At 48.3% G+C, this 19,210-nt stretch overlaps 1 protein-coding gene across 1 annotated transcript; it reads right to left on the bottom strand.

Moving 5' to 3' along the window:
- Window positions 1–1,635: 1,635 nt before the first annotated feature.
- LOC143430678 (uncharacterized) lies at window positions 1,636–12,257 on the bottom strand. Its single transcript, XM_076907056.1, has 6 exons — window positions 12,132–12,257; window positions 10,800–10,986; window positions 10,200–10,368; window positions 9,521–9,662; window positions 2,688–2,983; window positions 1,636–1,792 (listed from the first exon to the last, which is right to left on the bottom strand). The coding sequence occupies exons 1-6, from the start codon at window positions 12,255–12,257 to the stop codon at window positions 1,636–1,638; spliced, it is 1,077 nt and encodes a 358-aa protein (XP_076763171.1).
- Between the last annotated feature and the right edge of the window lie 6,953 nt (window positions 12,258–19,210).

The following is a 19,210-nucleotide window of genomic DNA, read 5'->3' as shown; positions in this document are numbered from 1 at the left end:
CGCCTTCCTGTTTTTATTTTTCCGGCCATATTATACGCGTACCACCGAGACGAGCAGCTCTGTCCCACCGTCGATGCTCGTCCCACACTGACACAGTTTCCTGCGAGCTTTTAAGCGTTACGCGTACTTGGCTCGCCCTGCGCGATAATGGACCGTGCTTTTTAAAGTGCTATAACACCGGCTGTTATCGTTTTGCAACCGGTTCACCAGCGTCCAGCGGACCTCCCAAGATCCCCCTTCTGCTTCTTCCCATCGATTCCATCCACTAGTCAATAACGATCCCTCCTCGTGGCGTCGAGGATCCCACGCACGCCTAGACTGCGTCCATTCGCCCCTAATTCACGCCATAAATCGTGCCGTGAATCACGCGATTCCCACTTCGAACTCGAAAGTAACTCACCTTTTTAAGATCTGACTGTAATTCAATTTTCTACTTCTTATATAGGATCCAATATTTAAATATTTGTTCAATTCGAACTTTGATCTTCTATATTTCTTTTAGCAAACCCAAAGCAACATCGATGAACCTAATTTCTTGCAGAATCGAGTTCACGCGTCGAAGGCACGCCCGCGATGGAGTTTATTTCTTGTTTAGGGTGCGCCAGGGGAAGTCGCCACGTTATCTGGGAATTCTAATCAACGACAAGGGGTGCTCGGTTCGTTTGAAGCCGGATCGAGTCCGCGAACGGCGAGGATTCTTTAATTTCGGATTCCGACGAACCGCTGGGGCGAAACGCGACGATCGCTGCGGGTACTTTTAGGGAAATGAAACTCGAGCGGGTATGGCGGAACGGCCGCGCGGGCAACGGTTTAAGAAATGCTTTCACGGTTACGCCGACACCTTGAGCAACGACGCTCGCCCCCCTGAAGAGATGAATTTTAGACGTCGTTTGAGGATAATCGAGCGGTGAACTGGCCCAACGGGGATTCAATTCGCCGGAAGAATCGCTCAGGATGCGCCCCTTTCTGGCCTGTCTGGAATACATTCTACTAATAAATCACGGACACTGTACACGCAGAGTGTTTCACCTGAACCAATCGTCCACGTTATGCGTCCGCGTGAGAAATGAGGCGGAACGCGGGGCGAAAAAATGTCGCTCAGATATAAATCGTTTTCTATAGAAATCCAGTTGTGGGTTATATAGTAGGTTCAAGAAAGTGAACGACAGAAAAACCAGAGAAACTTTTTTTTCTACTGTGATCGCCAATTTCAGGTGAAACACCCTGCAATCTACAATTATTAGTTATCCTTCCACGTATCGCACAGTGGTCAACCCTTTCGCAATTGTATACTCTCCTTTAATCCTTCATAATCACAATTTTATTTCCCCTCAACAACCATCGCATCAAACGAAATTCCACCAGAAATTAATCTGAACGTAAACGTAAAGGTACTCAAAGTTCCAAGTAACACGACGTTATAAAGGAGGGTTGCGACAATTTCCATTCCGACGAACAATTTACAAAACGTTCATACACCTCGACCAGGGAGGGCTAAAAGAAAAAGTGTCCCCTGAAAACTGATCGAGAAACGAAGGAAAGAGAATGATCCAAGCCCGGTTAACGAGCCTCGGTTCCGTCTCGTCCCCGTGGCCCCGTGTCACCTCCGCAGGAATCCAATCCGGCCGATAGGGCTCACGTGATCACCGTGGAGAACACGTCGAGCACACTTCTGCGGCATTCTGGATAAAGGGCGTGGCAGTTTTCCGTCGACATCTGCTCGCCCAAACGCTCGGCCGCGCGGTACTCCCGGTCCCCGTACTCGTCGTACCGCTCGTCGGTGCTCGAAGGCCTGGAATTCCGAAGCGAGTTCACGTGTTCCGCTCTGTGAAAAATTAGAATCGTCGCCGCGAGAGAGATCCAGGCACCGGTGAAACGGGCTGGAAAAGAATTTCAGAGGGAGAGAGAGAGAGAGAGGGAGAGGGTGGGTTAGTGGAAGAGGGACAGAGAGGGTGAGAGAAGCGGAGGTTGGCACCCCGGGATCGATAACGCGACCGGATACGCGCGGAGAAGCCACCAAGTTATTTCGCAGCTTCCCCTCGCGTTAATTGGCGCCGCGTTATGCGGACCGACCGCTTAATCCCTAGCCACTCTGCTAATCCGCTGGTTAACTACTACGTCATCGTAACTTCGCTTTTAGTGCCGCCAGTTTTATCGCGTCCTCCGCTGTTCTCTGCTTTACGAGGCGATCGAGACTTTTGGCTTCCAGTATCGGCTTCCGCTACCGTTGTTGGATGCAGTGGATGGCGGATCGGACTCGTACGGATCGGATGTGTCTCGCGTTCGAGTTCGAAGGTTGTGCAGGGAATTTTTACCCAATTGGTGACCCACTGTCTTGCGATTTGTTTTAGTTGAATGTAGTCATTTCTTTTTAGTTGATAATTAAGTGAATTAAATGAAAGAGGTTTCTGTTACAAGAGCTGATGGTAACAAAGCGTGAAATTGCACTTCGTTAGTAACGGAGCGATAAGAAATGGTAGATCTAGCTACTGAAGCGCTCGTTAATCCGTTAGAGCTGAAATCAAGATGGCGTTCGGTTACGTCGCGTCAGCTTAAGTACTCACTCAGACGGTTAACCAAATAGAGTTAGATTAGAGCTGATGTTATATCTCGCACACTTCCTCCGTTCCATCTGTAGAACCATTCAGATTTGTAAACTCAAAGAGGAAGAAACCAATGGTGCTTACGTGAAAAATACGTGCAACAACTGCCCCAGCAATCCATGGGTGCCATCAAAAGGCGCGGAGGCAGCTTCGCAAATGGCCTTCAACAGGCATTCCTTCCCACCGAATCCGTACAATCCAGCGACCTTCTCTAACATCTTGTAAATGCTCCATCTGCTCTTCTGCGTTCGCGCGTAGTAGACACTGGAAAGAGTGAAGTCCGACGCGTTCGATGGCAGGTCCCAAACGAACTTCGCGAACAGCCCAAGGATCAGATCCTCGCGGTTCAGCGACAGGGGCGTGCCCAGGCCAAAGATCAGCTGTTGTCGAACAGAGAATAAGATGGAATATTAAAAAAAGAAAATGATAAATGATGAATAAAAATCACTCTGAATCATTCGTTCATCGTCGTGTTTGCGTTTCACGAGGTTCACGCTCCTCTGGATCTCCACTCAATAACGTTTCCACGAAATCCGTCGCTGTGAGCGAAGCGGTTAGATACCGTGTACGCGATTCGATCAGAAAACTGGTTGTTATAGCGGTTATTCGCGGGAGGGTGGGTTTCGAGAGGAAATTGGATGAACTCAGACGAGATCGGGTTAAAATCTAACCGTGTCCGGTGGTGGAAGGGCTCGCGGTACCGATACTCCGCGTATCCCTTGCGCGTTTCCGTACGACTAGCTGTAAACTCCCTACCAGTTACACGAGAAGTATTTTATTAACCTGGTACCGCTACGAAACGATGAGCCCAGTGTTGACAACTCGACGAAGAGCAGTCGACAGAAAAATCGCCAACGAACGATACTCAACTTTCTCTGCGACCCCTGCGAAACGTATAAAAGCTAAAACTAGCTTCCCTTAAAGAGACGCGTAGAGTCGGAGGCATTCGAGATTTAAGGGTAGACAGTTTTAGCTGACGAACGCGGATACATCGAGAAGAACAACGGAATTACAACGCGGGGGTATTAGAATCGCGGATCGATGAAGCAGCCACGGTTCCTCCGCGGGGGCCGCGCAATTAGTACGAATAAGCGGGAGCGGAGCAGCGTATCGGTGCTCTTTGAAGTGTATCGATCTCGATTGGCAGCGGGCCGATGTGAAAAAAAAGAGAGAAAAAAAAACGGGACCTACCCTTCCCGCGGCCGTGCACCTCCCGCGAATCTCGTTAAACTGTCCTCCCCAGACGCGCGGTCGGGAACGATTCTCCGTGGAAATTCGCGGTTTTATCGAAAATTCATACAACGGCCGCGATACAGGGATACGTATGCGCGGGTATGCACGACCGGTTGCCACGCGAGCAGGGGCCGCGCCTGTATGGATGGAGGTATCCACCTGGCGCAGAAATTGGATGAGCCCTGAAAGGTCAGGTGGAACGTATACCGCGATATCGGACGGGAAGATGGGAATCGAAATACGTTATACACTCTGCAGCCACTCTGCGAGGCATCCCGGATAGTTATTGCCTGGTAACCAACACGGTAATTAGCAATTTAATGGATTGAATGGAACTTTTTCGGATCCACCGTCGCGAACGTCTCGCGAGGGAAAATCCGTGGTATCGAAACGATCGTTCCTCGAAAGATATAGGTAAAAGGGACAACTGAATCCTCCAATGTTCTACATTACACATTTAACCATCCAACAGACGAGATAGAACGCAAAATGAATTTCTAAAGAAATGGTAAATGAACTATTTCCACGAAGATCGATTCGATCGACCCTTATCCGAGTAAGTAAACTTGCTGGCCTTTAAAAGAGAAGTCTGCTATTCAAAGTACCATGGTTCGACTCGAAAGACAAAGGGTGGGCCCTCCTCGGAAGAATTCCGTCGGATCTCTGGAACGTATCAAAGGAAGTTTTGTCAGAGCAATTAATTCGAGGCTTCGCGGGAGTGGTCGGTCTGTTCGGTGAAAATTCACCGACCAGAGCGATTCAACTGCGGCCTCGCGAGCCTCTGGCCACGGCCCCGTTCATCCCATCAAGCCGCGCGGTTGTAATCCGAAGGGCGACCGTTTCCAAACACAGCTGGATGGAAAATTGGATGAGCCCCGGACATGTGGCGCGGACCGGGAATTATTCAAGGAGTAGCGTAAACGGCGAGCGGTTTCACGCGACACTCACCCCCAATCCCACGCGTTTCTCCTTTCGAATAACTAAACCAGAGGCTAATAACCGCGGTCTGTTCAAACCCCGCGAACGAGACCTTTCAACGATCCCTAAAACCCTTAAATTCCCCCAATAAATCAACTACAATAAACCACACCAACAATTCCATATACAACCAAAATAATAATATCCATCCATCGACCAATCCATACCATTCATCATCGAGAAATTAACCCAACGAACGATCCATCGAAACGCTAAAAATCGAGGCTTACGTAGATCAAAGTGGAGGACGGTTGGCACGTTCGTCGAAGGCGCTTCGAGAGAACCGCCGGAAGCGAGGCCATTGGGGGATGTAAAACGAGAAAACGATCGCGGAACGCCTGAGCGAGGCGCGACGATACGAATCCTCGATTGGCCGCGGAGAGAAACGGTTCGTTAACTCGAAAATCACCTCCCGTTCCACCCCGTACGTACCAGAAGCTGGGTGAGATCAGGAAAAACGAGGGTCCTCGGTCGCCGCGAGGGACTTCTGAGCAGCCTGGTCCCGTTCCAGCCTGTGGGGTCGTCCCGATGGTTCTGCGGCAGACACGGCGACACGAGCGAGACGAGCGCGAGCGCCAGAAGGACGTTGGTAGCAGTCATCGCAGCGCGGAGCCGGGAGCGATCGTTCCTCCGACGGACGGGTCGCGGGTGAACGGACTGCGATCGCGTTTGCGCTCGCGACACGTGAACCAGCCTGGACCAGCTGGTTACGTCGCGACGGAAGTCGATGGTAATGGCTGGGTACCGTTGTATCGCGGCGAGTAACGAGCGCAAATATTGGTACGAAACGTTGGCGCGAAGCCCGTGCGTTCAACCCGATTGGAGAACACCGCGTGGACCTGCTAATCCGAGGTGAACGCTTTGGTAACGGGACGGTTCGTTAACATCGCGACGAACGGTGCTCCCCGCTCCTGGTTTTTCGTTGATCCTTGTTTCAGCTGGGAATTTCGTTTTCTTGCTCGTCGTTGGGCTTCTGGGGGATTCTTTGATCGTAGTCGAGGATGGATTCGATTTAATTAATTTGATCGAACGACTCTGTGCAGGAAGGAAGGATCAAGGGATCTTCGAAGATTTTCCAGGTTCAACTTCTCGTCTTTGTTTAGCTCGCTTTGGATCTGTCGAAAATTGCTCGTACTTTCGGGGAGGAGATTTTCAATTTTGCGATTTAATTAATTTGGGACTGGTTTAGGTACGATCGTCCTCGTTAGTCATGTCTGACGCTACGTAACGGGGTGGCCCCCGGACGTAGCCAGATTCGTACGAGAAGATGAAGGGTGGATAGAACAAACGGATCCCGGTTTAAGAAAAGGGTCTCGCGAGCCGTAATTCGAAGACAGCCGGGTAAATCTTGGTGAACCACCGTGGGTCGGGTAGTCTGCCACCCTGGCATTAAATTGAATTACAGTCCCGGCTGAATTGCCTCGTAAAACTCGCCCTCGTTATGTACACGAATCTTTCGCCGGTAACCGCGAGCGCGGACACGCATACCCGAGCTTTTATCTATCTGGGTTAAACGATGTCCATTTGTCGTTCCTTATCCGCTTGGTCGAGACGTCCGACCCGGAAATCGAAAGCTCGTCTACGTGGTTCCAGCCGAGGGAAAATCGATGGCCGCGAGGAGCCGTTGTCTGAGCTACTGGTGGAAATTTCTGAACGCGAAATCGCGTTCCTTGACGTCTTCAGATGTGCGACTCGATGAGACGCTAGATCGTTGAAAATTTCGCTGAAGAAATGGTACCTTCGTACACGTCCTCGTTCGCCAAAATGATCACTATTTAATTTAGCTTTACGTGCTTCTGTACATTATGGAGAAAAGATTATCACGTACGTCTGTACACTAGTAGAAAATTGTCCAATTTGTTTAACCACCTCCTCGTTCGATAAGGTTTAAATCGCAGTTGTCCAAGTGAATACGAGGAAATATCATCGACGAAACGCCAACTGCTTTTAAAAACTACGATAACAACGGTGAATAAAGCGACTGCTCTCGTTTGCGGTTCTAGCTGTGTTATAAATTAAATTCATGAAAGAGTTCTTCAAACGACGAGGCGTGTGTGTGTGTGTAACAAAAGCGCAATTCGCATATTTACCCGGTGAATAGAGGCTCTAAGCGCGAGCTTTTTTTAACTTCCCTAAACCGATTCCCAGCGTTGGATAGTTTCTCGGTACATATTACGGGCGGCTGGTGCCGCTAATTAATTTTCTGACTATCGGTTCGCGAGCGCGATGGGCTTCGTCTTCTAAATGCAGGGGAAACTTTCTAAAAATCGGGAAACGCGCCTGGCCAGTTAATATACGGCGAAACAAGCTCGTCAACTTGGGATTTCGTTAGGGTTAATATATGGATGGAGTTTTTTCGAAATTTCCAGCACCCTCTGTCAAATATACCAACTTTTTTTTCGGCCCAAGCTCGACTCGACCAACTTTCTCCTGGCGAATTTATTGCCTCGCAGCGTCGCTTCCGTTGATTGCTTGACGCTGTTTATTGCTCCGCGCTGTTGGCGTGCCGGATAACTTGTATTAACCCCGCTCCCTCCTTTTTTTTTTTTTTATTGGCCACTTGCGCTTTGGCCAGGGCTGGCAAAATTGTACTTTCGTGAAATATTCGAACTGCGAATTACCCGACGAATGCCCATCGATTGCCTAACAGACGCGCGGAGCGTAGAATTTGCCCGGCGCGTGATGGACGAAAAAAGTGTGCTTGAATTATAAATGCCCGGCGAAATACATAGAATCTAAAGACACTATAAGCGAACTGTGTTTTAAAAAGCACTCGAGTGATGAATATTTGACGAGTGCATAGAGAGTGTCTAAACTCTGCGCACCGAGGATGGACGAAATCCATTACAAAGAATATTCGACCGCCCAATACCTTACTGATACGTATTTTCACTAAAACCCTGGAAATTATAAATGCGCCGATATTTGGAATAATTTTACGAACACCTTCGACCATCGCTGACTCGTGGCTACGTTCGAAGCCTGCGGAATTAATTTGACGCGACGCGCGTGAACGCAACGGACGCATCATTAAGCATTTCCATTCGGGACAAGGCTTCAAATGAATCCACAATCGCAAACAAATCACAGGATCGACCCGTCGCAGACGTGATAGGCGCAATCGGGCCAATGATCGGCAGTAGAAGTCCTCGACGAAATCCACGGGGCGCGCTGGTCGACGAACAATGCGCTCGTTAATCGGTCCGTGTCGCGGCGAGCTCGCCGATTCCACGCATCGCGAATTATCGACAATTAACCGAAACTCTGCGATGCGAGCGCACCAACATAGGCGATAGTGTAAAAAGAAAAATAAAACGAGCCATCAGAGAGGCAGAGAGAGAGAGAGAGAGAGGTGGGGATAAAAAGAGAACGAGAGGTGGTCCTGCAAAAGCTCAAAGGTTTCGGCCTCGGTGGCGTTGTAACGACGCGGAAGTAAAATCGTATATTGTCAGCCCGTGTTAATTACCACGAATGGTTTTGCCCTGGAAAAACCATCCTCTTTTTCCACCCCCTTTCTCTCTCTTTCCGTAGCGCACGACCGTTCGCCACCCCCCACGCCCCGTTTCTCTCGGTCACCGACGTCACGGGCCATTTTTTCCCTGCTCCGCTCGCGCTCTGCACCCTCTATAAATTTCAACCGGAGTATTTTCTCTTTACGTGTACCTGTTATTGAACGAGAGAACTGCCAATAACGCCGGATAACTGCGTCACGTTTCGCCACGAACTCTCCGCTCCCCGCGTGTTCGATCTCTCTCTCTCTCTTTCTCTCGCACATACACAGACGCAGATAAGCTCTGCCATTTTTTTCTCTCTTACTCTAGAGAGAGTGCTTCACCCTCGCGCCGCTTTTCCAACCCCCTGTTTTTCGATCGTTCCTCCTTCGCCGCGGCAACGCCATTCGCGCGTCCTTTCTTCCCTTGATATTTCTAATATCGCGCGATATCGACGCACATAAATTACCACCGGCTTCCCGATATAACGTTTCCCTTCGTACGGAACCCTCCCGCGGGACTTTCATCCAGTTTCCTCGTTTTTTTTCGTTTTTTTTTTTCGAGCGCGCACGACGTTTCCATCGGGCAACCTGAGAGCGAATTAAGATGTATGGGTTACGGGTTAATTTTCAGGTCCACCGTAGATACGTCCTGGCACCCTTGCGCGATAAGAGCAGACTTTTTTCGTTATCGTTTCGTTCCTCTCGCGATATTGATAAACGATATCGTTGAGCTTCCGTTATGTATTTCGAGGTTTAACGCGTTCACTTCGATATACACAGTGAGAATGAAGTTTCGCGTATTCAAAATGCACACTCAATTCTGATTCCCATTGTACGAAGTCCATACATCGAGTGCAACGATCTTATTCTAGTTGTCAACAAAGAAAGTAAGACGATGATACGTAATACATGTACACACCAAAAGAATGTACATCTTCGAGGTAATAATTGTAATAATTCGTTCGCGTGGAACGTGTTAATGGTAAAAAGTAGCGTGGCACAAGCACCGCTGCGAACGTGTTAACTCCCCAACGGACGGTGTGTTGACTCTGCGGAGGCAAGAAAAACACGAGGAGCAATCTTATCGGAGATTACTCGCGAAGGAGTTAGGACAAGAAGGGGTGACCAATTCTCCTGTGGGCGTAACTTTATTCCGCTATCAATTAAGGCAACGTCTTCCGGAACAACGTTAAGCAAACGGCCGTTCGTGGACCTCGGTAAAGTAGTCCAGTGGGCTCTCCGGGCATTCCGGAAATAGACTGTCGCAGGAGGTGACTGCCTGTCGGCCCATAATTTCAGCGGCGCGATACACTCGATCAAAGTCAGTCCTGAAAGGCTCCGAAGTGGTCGACGGCCTGCGAACGCCAAGAAAATTAACCAGCCGCGGGTAGCGGGCATTTAAATTCGCGTTAATAATGCCAGGTAATGAGAGGTTCGAGGCACATGGAGCCACTGACGCACTTTTCGCGATGCTACATTCATAACTGAGAGTATTATCGAAAATTGATTTACAACGATATCCATGAAACGCTATACAAAGTTGCACAGTACCGTTCGATAAAACAGAGCTTTGTTTATGAGCAATACCTCTGTCTAAAAGTACGACGACGTTTAATAAGCTGGTAAACCGAAGAGATCGTACTGAAATAACGTCACGAGGTAGGAGAGGGACGAATGAATATCACTTTTGTACGGTCGTGTACATTCTCTCTCGCGCCGCGTCAGTATCCTCCGTCGCGTGGTATTTTCCCTTATTCTCCAGTTTCCATTTTGCACTCGTACATAATTACCGAGACGGGGAAATAAACAACCGGAGCAGCTCCATCGTGGGAGCGCAATCTGCCTCGAAACGCTCCCCTTTCCGCGTGGTGCCCGCTCGAATCGATACTCACGTGAGTAGAATGCGAAGGAACTGAGAGGTGAGGCCGTGAACGTTGTTGAAAGGGGCCGCGGAGGCCTCGCAGATCGCCCTCAACATGCACGCCTTGCCCGATCGCGAGTCGCCTATCAGAGACTCGAGGATTTCGTAAATTTCCCATCTGCTGATGATGCCCGTCCCTCCTGCCGGCAGAAACCAGCGGTAAAGGAAAAGGGACGCTTAATGGAGATCGAAAGGAGCGGGTGGATATCGTCTGGATGAAAGGGCTGGGAGCGTTCTGCTCTCTAAGACGGTGTTACGGGGGGGCACGCAACAAAAGTAGCCTTGTTAATATGTAAAAGCAGAGGATCTTGATTCTTATCCCGCTGGGTACAGCTGAGTTCTTTGGCTCCGCGGGATAGGGGATTTGGAGAAATCAGTCTGTATAGTGTTGGATCTTCTCTTTGCGATATACACAGAAGGAGAACGGCTGTGTAACTTGTGAAATATGAGGAGGTAAAAAAGCAACGTGAACTTGCAAATATTGTAAACTTAATAAAGAACGAAACAAGTTCTTGACAAGTATAGAATAAAAGTAGTTAAAATCGAGAGAGAGAGTGGCTATCGCGCGTACCTTGCTTCTTCGCTTCCTGTCCGCCATTTTCATTCGCCCCAGTATCGGATTTGATCGATCTCTCGTAGCGAACGTACGGCTCCGTCAAGTAGGATACGTTGTACGGCAGGTAATAATTAAATTTCATCACGTATCCGATGATTAGGCTGACGTCGACTTCCATGGGCAAGCCCAGGCCAATGATCATCTGGAACGATTTTCAAATGCACCGAATGTGTCGTCGAACGTTTCTAATAACCGGCAATTCGGTTCGCCTAGTTGGCTCGTGTCCGAGTTAGTCGCAGTCCAGCGGGATGACGCTCGGAAATTAGATCGGGGGAAACGCGACGCTGCATGGACGCGCGGAGGACCGGGTTTCTGGACAATTGCGGTATTTCCGGGGCGCGCGTGTTTATCGAAACGGCTGGACACGCTGAATCTCGCCACTAACGACACGGTGTACCGATGTTTTCGGCTCGATTCGAAGGGTAACACGAACCGTTCGAGGCGCAGCCTCGCCTCGACGAATTGCGATTATCAATCTAACGGGTAATCTGACAATTACCCAGCAGACAACTTCAATTCCACACCTGGACCGCGCGTACACGGTGCAATTACGAACAATTGCGCTGGTGATTCGGTATATGGGACACCCATCGAGCGATCGTTGGTCGGAGACAGTGTCTGTCTTTTGAAACTGTCAGCTTGTGTCTCGATGCGCGCCCGATAGTCTCTGTTCGACTCGCTTCGATCGTTTAACGCCACAGGCCGACAGTCTACCGGTTAAACAATCAGCAATCGATACCCAATTAGAATCGCGAGCGCAATTAAACGAGCGTGGTTGGTTGACTGAAGAGCGAGACTCGAGGGTCGATACGATCACCCGTAGACGGGATCAAGTCCGACGATAGGGTGCTCGCGCGGATCGGTAGCGATTTTCCGGTGGAAAAGTGAAACATTTCGTTTAACCCGGGATTCGGATTTATCCGGTGCGTTCGCAAAGTAGCGAGATTACGCGCGTTCGTTTCGAACACCGGATTGAGTCCCGTGTTCCACCCGCAGCGTTCGAGAACGGACATCGATATTCAAGAGGGGTATTGAATCTGAATCGAATCTACCGTAGACGTTCAATCATTCGACAAATAAAATGGAAGCGAACAAATTGAATCTCCTCTATCTTCTCCTCGTTACACGCGCACCACGAGTTGAATTAAAAATTCTTTACAAAATACACGCGGTTCCTCCATCCTACACGATAAAGCGAAAAATGTCTGTTCGCTGGTACATCGAGAGTTAATCGAAGAACCAGATCCCATTAACGATTCCATTATGCGACACACAATACTCGAGTACCTGCACTTTAGTAGGAGCCACATTCCCAGGCTTTGGGAAGACCAGATACCTCCTGTCTCTCCCAAGACTCGCGTCGGAATGGTAACACACGAGGCACAGAAGCGAGAGCGCGATGAGACGCCGCATAGTGACCGTAAGGATGAAAGGCGAGCAAATGTTCTTCGGATCTTTCGAACGGTGGGTGCGATCCGGCAGGAGGACTGGGAGAGCGCTCGTTAATAGGCGCAATTAGTTCCTTATCGCGAGCCGGACGAATAATGAACCGAGTTCGATCGGCGGTTAACAACCGAAGGCGAGGCGGATGGACAGACAGGTTGCATTGAATCTGCAGCGGTTGCACGCTGGTGAAATTAATGCTGCGATCAGTTTCCATTGACGGACCAGCGACTGCCGTGATCCGCTGGCTTGCGAATCTTTAGACCCCGTGGCTGCAATTAACGCGACTGGACGACGTTAATGGACGGACGGGTTAAGGACAGTCCCCTTTTGTGCCCGTCGAACACCGTGGCGGAATATTGTTACCGATTTGAGTCGAGTTGAGCGAGGACGAAAAATCCTTGCTAAATGTTAAGTTCGTCTGGTTCAGACGTACTCCATCATGGGAACTGAATCGCATTTCGAAACTGCTGACGCGTTCTCGCGCGTTTGATTTTGTTATATTTCCTCGAGAACTATTAAATAGTGGAGGTTTGATCATTTTCAGGATCTCTCATATTTTTAGTAAAATTGCGAAGCCTAAGCGAAATTTAATTACAAGACAAATACGTGGACGGACATTAATAATTGATGCATTACTCCACGCGTGATATCTTACTATTTATTACTATTGAATATTCATCGCGCTGGCAATAGGTAATTCCGAAGCACGATGAATAATTCCGATTCAACGGTCCCGAATTATATCGACAAACATGGTTTATAGTTTAAACGCGCGAGCCTATCAACGCTTGAAATAAGTGTCCGCAAATTGCTATCGAAACGTTCGCGCCGTTGCGCGCCACCCCTGCCAGCAACCCCCGACGACGTTGCCACTTTAATTCGAACGGAGATGAATCAGAATGCCATTTCTGCTCGATAATCGTTAAGAGAAGACGGATAGAGAGCCTCTGCTCGAAGTGGATCGAGAGGCGCGGTTATCGCCGCGTTTCGCTTTAACTCGCGAATATCTCTCCCAATTGTATCGTCGCGTTCGCCAGGACATTTGCATTATTTTCGTATTACGGGATCGGTCCCGCGCGCGCACGCCGGACGCCGCGATCATAAATCTTCTTAACAACGAGCTGCAAGAGACGCTCGAGAGGAATATATCCTCCTCGAGGCAGAGCGCCCTGGGGATTGATTCGAATCGTGGCGGCGATATCGCTGGGAATTGCCGGCGAATGTAAACGGGTCCGATGGGCGAGAACGGCTCGAGCTAATGAGAGAAAAACGCGGTTATGAAAGATGATTATCGACAGAATCGACGGGATGGAAGCACTTTCTCTCTCTCTCTCTCATCTCCTCGTTCTTTCTTTTTTTTACTCTCTAGCTGTCCTTTTTCTGGCTCGTTTCCTCTCTGGATAAGAGCTGGCTGATTCCGAGCAGCTTGCAAATACCACGCGAACGTAGCTTCGAGAGGGTGCGACGAAAGAATCGGATTTGCGTATCAAGATACGTCAAGATCGTTCTAAGTACCTTGCTACCTCTGCGAGTGAGGATGATCGAAAATCCTGCTCGATCTGGCGTAACGTTAACTCGATTTTCTTCATGACGCGTCCACTGTGACCTGACCATTTTACACGTACGATTCGTTTGGATTAAGGACAGAGTTATTCGATTCGAATAACGAGACTCGTTTCGCTGTGGAATCGTGGAAAGTCCTGTTCACGGTTGGACGGAGACGTCGCTAGTTCATTCTCGCAGGATGGACACATTTCTTTGACCGGTAACCACCGGTTCGTACCGTCTTTCTACAGGTCTGCGAGCCTTTTCACGGGCTCATTTCAGGAGGCGATTTATTCCCATCTGGTCAGAGATCCCGAAAACTGGTGCGTCCGCTCTCGCCACCCCTTCCTGTTCCTGCCATGGCGAAAGAGTTACTCTCCGTTGGATCGTGTAACGGCTCGCGGTGAAGGCGCGAAATTCCGCGTTCCACCGATCCGTGAACAAGCTTGAACCGTTCGCAATTGAAACGATAAATTCGCGGGACACGCTGAAGCTTCGAGATACCGTAATCGCAGCTATCGAGAACTCGACTCGTCCCGTTACTTCCAATCAAGAATGGTTATCGCGCTTTGTATACCGATTTGTTTTACTCGCTCTTCTTCTTTTCGTCGCGAAGAAGGTTGAAGCTGCGTCCGTTGTTGATGCATGATCAGTCGATGTCAGCAATCGTTAGTAGATACGCTGTGTACGCTGGAGAATTATAAATGAAATGATTAAAACAACGCGCAACGCGTTTGGTACGAGCTTTCGTAAAACGTACAGAACTCTTTTTAATTTTATTTTACATCACAACGTTGTAAACTACGTACATTCAATTTTAACGAATTTAAATTTACCTTAGGTATACGTGGAGCAAGAGAGAAAGAGAGAGAGAGAGAGAAAGGAGAGCTTTAATAAGCACAAAGGGGAATAATGAATTAATTGCGTGTACAACAAGCAGCGCAAGCGGAGGGTTTTTCAAAATTCGCCCGCTCTGAATTTCGTGCGTTGAACTCACTTGCTCGTTTGTTGTGTACTCGGGACAAGGGTGTGCGTCGCCGCACAGTTTTGCTTGCAATTCATCGCGAATTGTGTTACTTCCGTTTTAAAATGCGAATCGCATCTTTGCTGCGCTTTTCAACCTCGCAAGATTGACCGGTGGGAACGTAATTGTTTTTGTCATTGAAATTAGAACAGTCGACGCACGATGGAAATTAGAGGCCACCGGAAGTTCACGAAGACCAGGCGGGAACGTCGACGAAAATCTAACGATCTGACCCGGATATGAAACACGGACGATATGAGAGCCGTGGAAAATTTCCACGGTCACACACGCCAGTCTGGAATCCCTCTTTTTCTCGTTTTCTTGCGAAATGGACAAATAAGCTTCACTAGGACTCGCTCTGCAATTTATGGTACGGCTCAGTCGACGCGACTTCGTCATTTCTCGTGGTAAATTTAAATTTGAAAACCGTGGGGTCTGAAAAACGAGAGAGACACCCTGTTCCGGGTGTTGTAACCCTTTCGTTTGCTTTCTTCTGCTTTCGAACTCTTATACTTTTCTTTACTTTTGTCAATTTAATTAATTATACAAAGAATATGTAGTATTTGATCCCTTCTAATAATCTTCTCTCAAATTAAATCGTAACGATGACAAGAAGGGGACACTCTTGTCTGAATCGTACGATCAACCCTGTCAATCAACAATTAATATGACTCTTTAGCAAAAAAAAACCATTATACAATCTATAAAAAACACAGTCAAAGTTTAAATAAATCTTAGGCGCGACTCTGCAACTTAAGTTACACGTGGATGTACCTTCCTTTAGAAGAAACTTATTACAGAACACGATCGGGGAACGATCGACTGATCGTCGAAGAATGAGAGAAGCGAGCAGAGAAATTTTTGCGGTATCATCCCCGGCGAACTTCCCCCTGGGACCCTCGCGGAAACGTCCGCATTTTGTGCGAAGAATAGCTCTCTATCGAGAAAGCTTCCTGAACGATGTATTAAGTTCCGCGAGCTGAAACCATGCATATTAAAACGGTTTAAAGTTTTCATCGGCCATGAATGGATGAATGGAAAATAGCCTGGGATATTCATGGTGGATTCTTAATCTGAAAACGAAGAAACACGGGAACGGGTAACCGCGGGACGGGAGACAGGGAGCGCCTAATAAATCCCCATTGGGATTCATCGACACGCGAGCAGCATCGATTTCAATTACTCGCGGAGGAAGTACGCGTGGCTCGAAGAAGAAGAAGGGGCTCCGATATTAATTCATAGGAGTTATTTTCCGCCTGGGATTATGTAGATCGAGGCTTTATCGCTCGTTTGGATATCGACCACCTTTCAGAACCCGTTGAATGACGCGCGGTACTTAACAGGCCACTTTAAACGTTTTAACAACACTCGCGAACGTTCTTCTTTCACCCTTTGCCACAGCGTCGCGTGAAACTTGCGAATTACTTATATTAGACAGAGTACAAGTTCTCTACTCATCGATAGATCGATTCTCGATTGTAGGAAGTTGATCGAAGAATTTTCAGCGCCCATGAGAAATCGATTTTTCCGTCGAAGGAAGAGAAAGAAAAATGGGGAGAGGAGGACGCGTGGTATTTTTAATGTTTCGTTTATACCATTTACAGTTGGATAAATATTTGAGAGAGATTGAGAGTGTCCCTGACAAAGAGGGAAGAGATGAATCTTTAAAAGAAGATCAAAAACCCGGGAACGATATTCACCACTCGGCCACGCAAATTCCTGTTGGAAATTGCACCTTATAATCGCGCTAATAGATCGGAAATGGACTGGTTTTTACTCCCGCGGCTATCCATTATTCATGGGTTCCTGGCGTTAACAAAGGGATCCGCGGGACGATTTCGAATTCAAGAGATGGGAGGAAAAATCTAGATCTCCGGTCTTGTCTCTGGCGAAGGCCAGGATATCGTTTCTCATCGAATCGCCGAGTACAGCTGCCTAAGAAAGTGGCGAAAGTCACTTTGTATCGAGGAGTATAATCGAAGAAATACAAACGAACGATTCTTAACTAAAAATTAAATACGTATAATATGCACCTACTCGTATTGAAAATTCACGATTAAAAGTCGAAATTTTGTATTACTTGGAATAAATGAGAGACGCGATAAATATCTCTGATCTGCAATGAACGCGAAAGGGTTAATTATAGCTCATTACGAGCAGAGAATTTCGACGATTTACCTCGACGATATAAACTTGTTATTTACTTCCGAGTAGAAGGCGACAGGATCCGTAAAGGGAAGTTTGTAGGGGCAGTGGATGGCTGTTGTATACTACAGAGAGCACGGGAATGGTGAAACAGTTGCTGAACGATGAAACTTGGCGGTGGGAAAAAGAAGAGCAACGACACCACCACGACGACGACGACGACGACGACGTAAAAACGTAACAGACGCATCTGCGGTGAATAGGCACTTCGTCCTGGGCGAGGAAAAATCGTCTCCGACCTGTTTGTGAAAACGGGAAAGTGTCGCTATACGTCATGCTCGAGCGGTCGATGCACGGTGAATAAACGTTTCCAGAGCAAAACAAGGAGGCGGAAGTACAAAAGGGTCGCGGCGGGGAGGGTCGACAAATATTCTGGCGCCTGGTTTCTTCTCGACGTGGACGATCGAAATGCATGCGTCTCGAAAAAACGACTGAAGAACCATCCAAATTCCAAATTATTCCATTTGTCAAAAAAAAAATTCATACAAAATATTCAAAGTACACCACGATATTACAATCTAACATTCATTCTAACACTAAAGAGTAAGAAACCCCTCTATTCGTTAGACTTCCGAATTGCACGAATATCCGCAGTCTAACAGCTACTGTAAATACACTGGGACATTGGCGAGCACCAGTGGATACTAGAAATTGACACGGCAAGTGGTTCCATTTAACTACGCTAATTACCTCGCACACTAATTTCGTTTAACACCTGATCAGGTTCCACGGGAAGCGAAATAAGCGAAGTAAGCGAACGAATGAATCACGTCGAGCGCCCCTCTCGCGACGAGGACGGCTGTTAATTGGCCCCGGTGACACAGGAACTCGAGGCGGCGAACGCGCGTTTTCCACCCCCGTTCGCGTTCCGTTCGACGCTCGTCGGGGGCCCCCTTCGCGTTTGTTGCCGTTTATTATCGTGTTCCGGTGGTTAAGCGAACGCGCGGCACTCGTAGGTGGTGAACAGCCCGTTTCCCGGCGGCGTGTCTATTGATGTAAACGAGAAAGGGGATTAAAAACGGGAAATAATCCCGGTTAAAGTGGGCTCATTTGTGTATGCATGGTTTGCAACCACTGGCACCACTTCGAACCTGGCGAGAGCCCCTCTCCTCATTCTTCTCCCTCTCTTCTACTTTATTTTCCACCCTCCGACCTCTCAGCAGCGTTGAAATCGGTGAAGTTTTTTAATCACCCCCCGAGCCTTGGTCGTGTCTGACGTGGCACGCGCGGGGCGAATCGTAATTGCATTTCAAAACGGTGCCCCGTCGATGCGTGGAAAAGTTCCACGGGTCGACTTCGACCACCCTTGAAGCCGGAAACAAACGATGGAAAATATCAAGCGGCGATGAATCGACGAGAATTAAATTCCAGCCGGCGATGAGATTCAATGGAGAACAATGCTAATAAAATCTTCGCCCCCGTCTCTGGTTGGCAATCTCGATCCGTTGTCGAATGATAATTCCCCGTGATATTCGTTTTCGACCGTTGAATTCCTTGTCGAAGCGCATCCTTACATCTTTCGAGGTTTCATAGTCGAAATTTAAATGATGGTAAGAAAAGAATAAATTAGAGGCAAGGGAGAACGATAGACGCTTTGTACCTGGTTCGTGATTTTCTCTTTCCCCTCTTTAGCCGGTGCCTCCTTCCGTTTTCGCAATTCACACGCAATTATCGTTAATCAGCGACGAGGCGACCAGTTTCTGCGTGGAAAATCTCAGAGTCTCCTCGCAGTGTCTCTCGTTCCTGTCTACGGGCACGTGGCTGATAATTCAGGCATGCTGGGCTACCAGGGAGGACGCGCGATTCTGTACGTTTAACAATTAAACGTAAACTGATTAGAAACAGTTAAGAGATTCGACGGAGCAAGTTCACGCGGAAGTTTCTCAAGAGCATTAAACGATCTCTGCCAACTTTCGTCCGTCGTTCGATGAGCTTTCATCCGGCTCGCGAAAGAAGCCCCGATTTCGCACGAGCGGTCGTTAGTTTGCAATGTTAATCGAGCGTCTTTTGAGCTTCCATCCGTCGCACGATGTATCTCCTCGATTGTAATTTCCGCGAAAATGTTTTCGTCCTGTTGAGATTCCTTTACGACACACGTGCGCAGTTTTACGTGATCCGAAAGTGCGGTCCTCTTTTACAGCCTCTT

Source organism: Xylocopa sonorina, chromosome 15 (genome assembly GCF_050948175.1).
Source record: "Xylocopa sonorina isolate GNS202 chromosome 15, iyXylSono1_principal, whole genome shotgun sequence".
Taxonomy (NCBI): Eukaryota; Metazoa; Arthropoda; class Insecta; order Hymenoptera; family Apidae; genus Xylocopa; species Xylocopa sonorina.
Note: the sequence above shows the minus strand (reverse complement) of the source record. Positions and strands in the feature narration are given on the sequence as shown.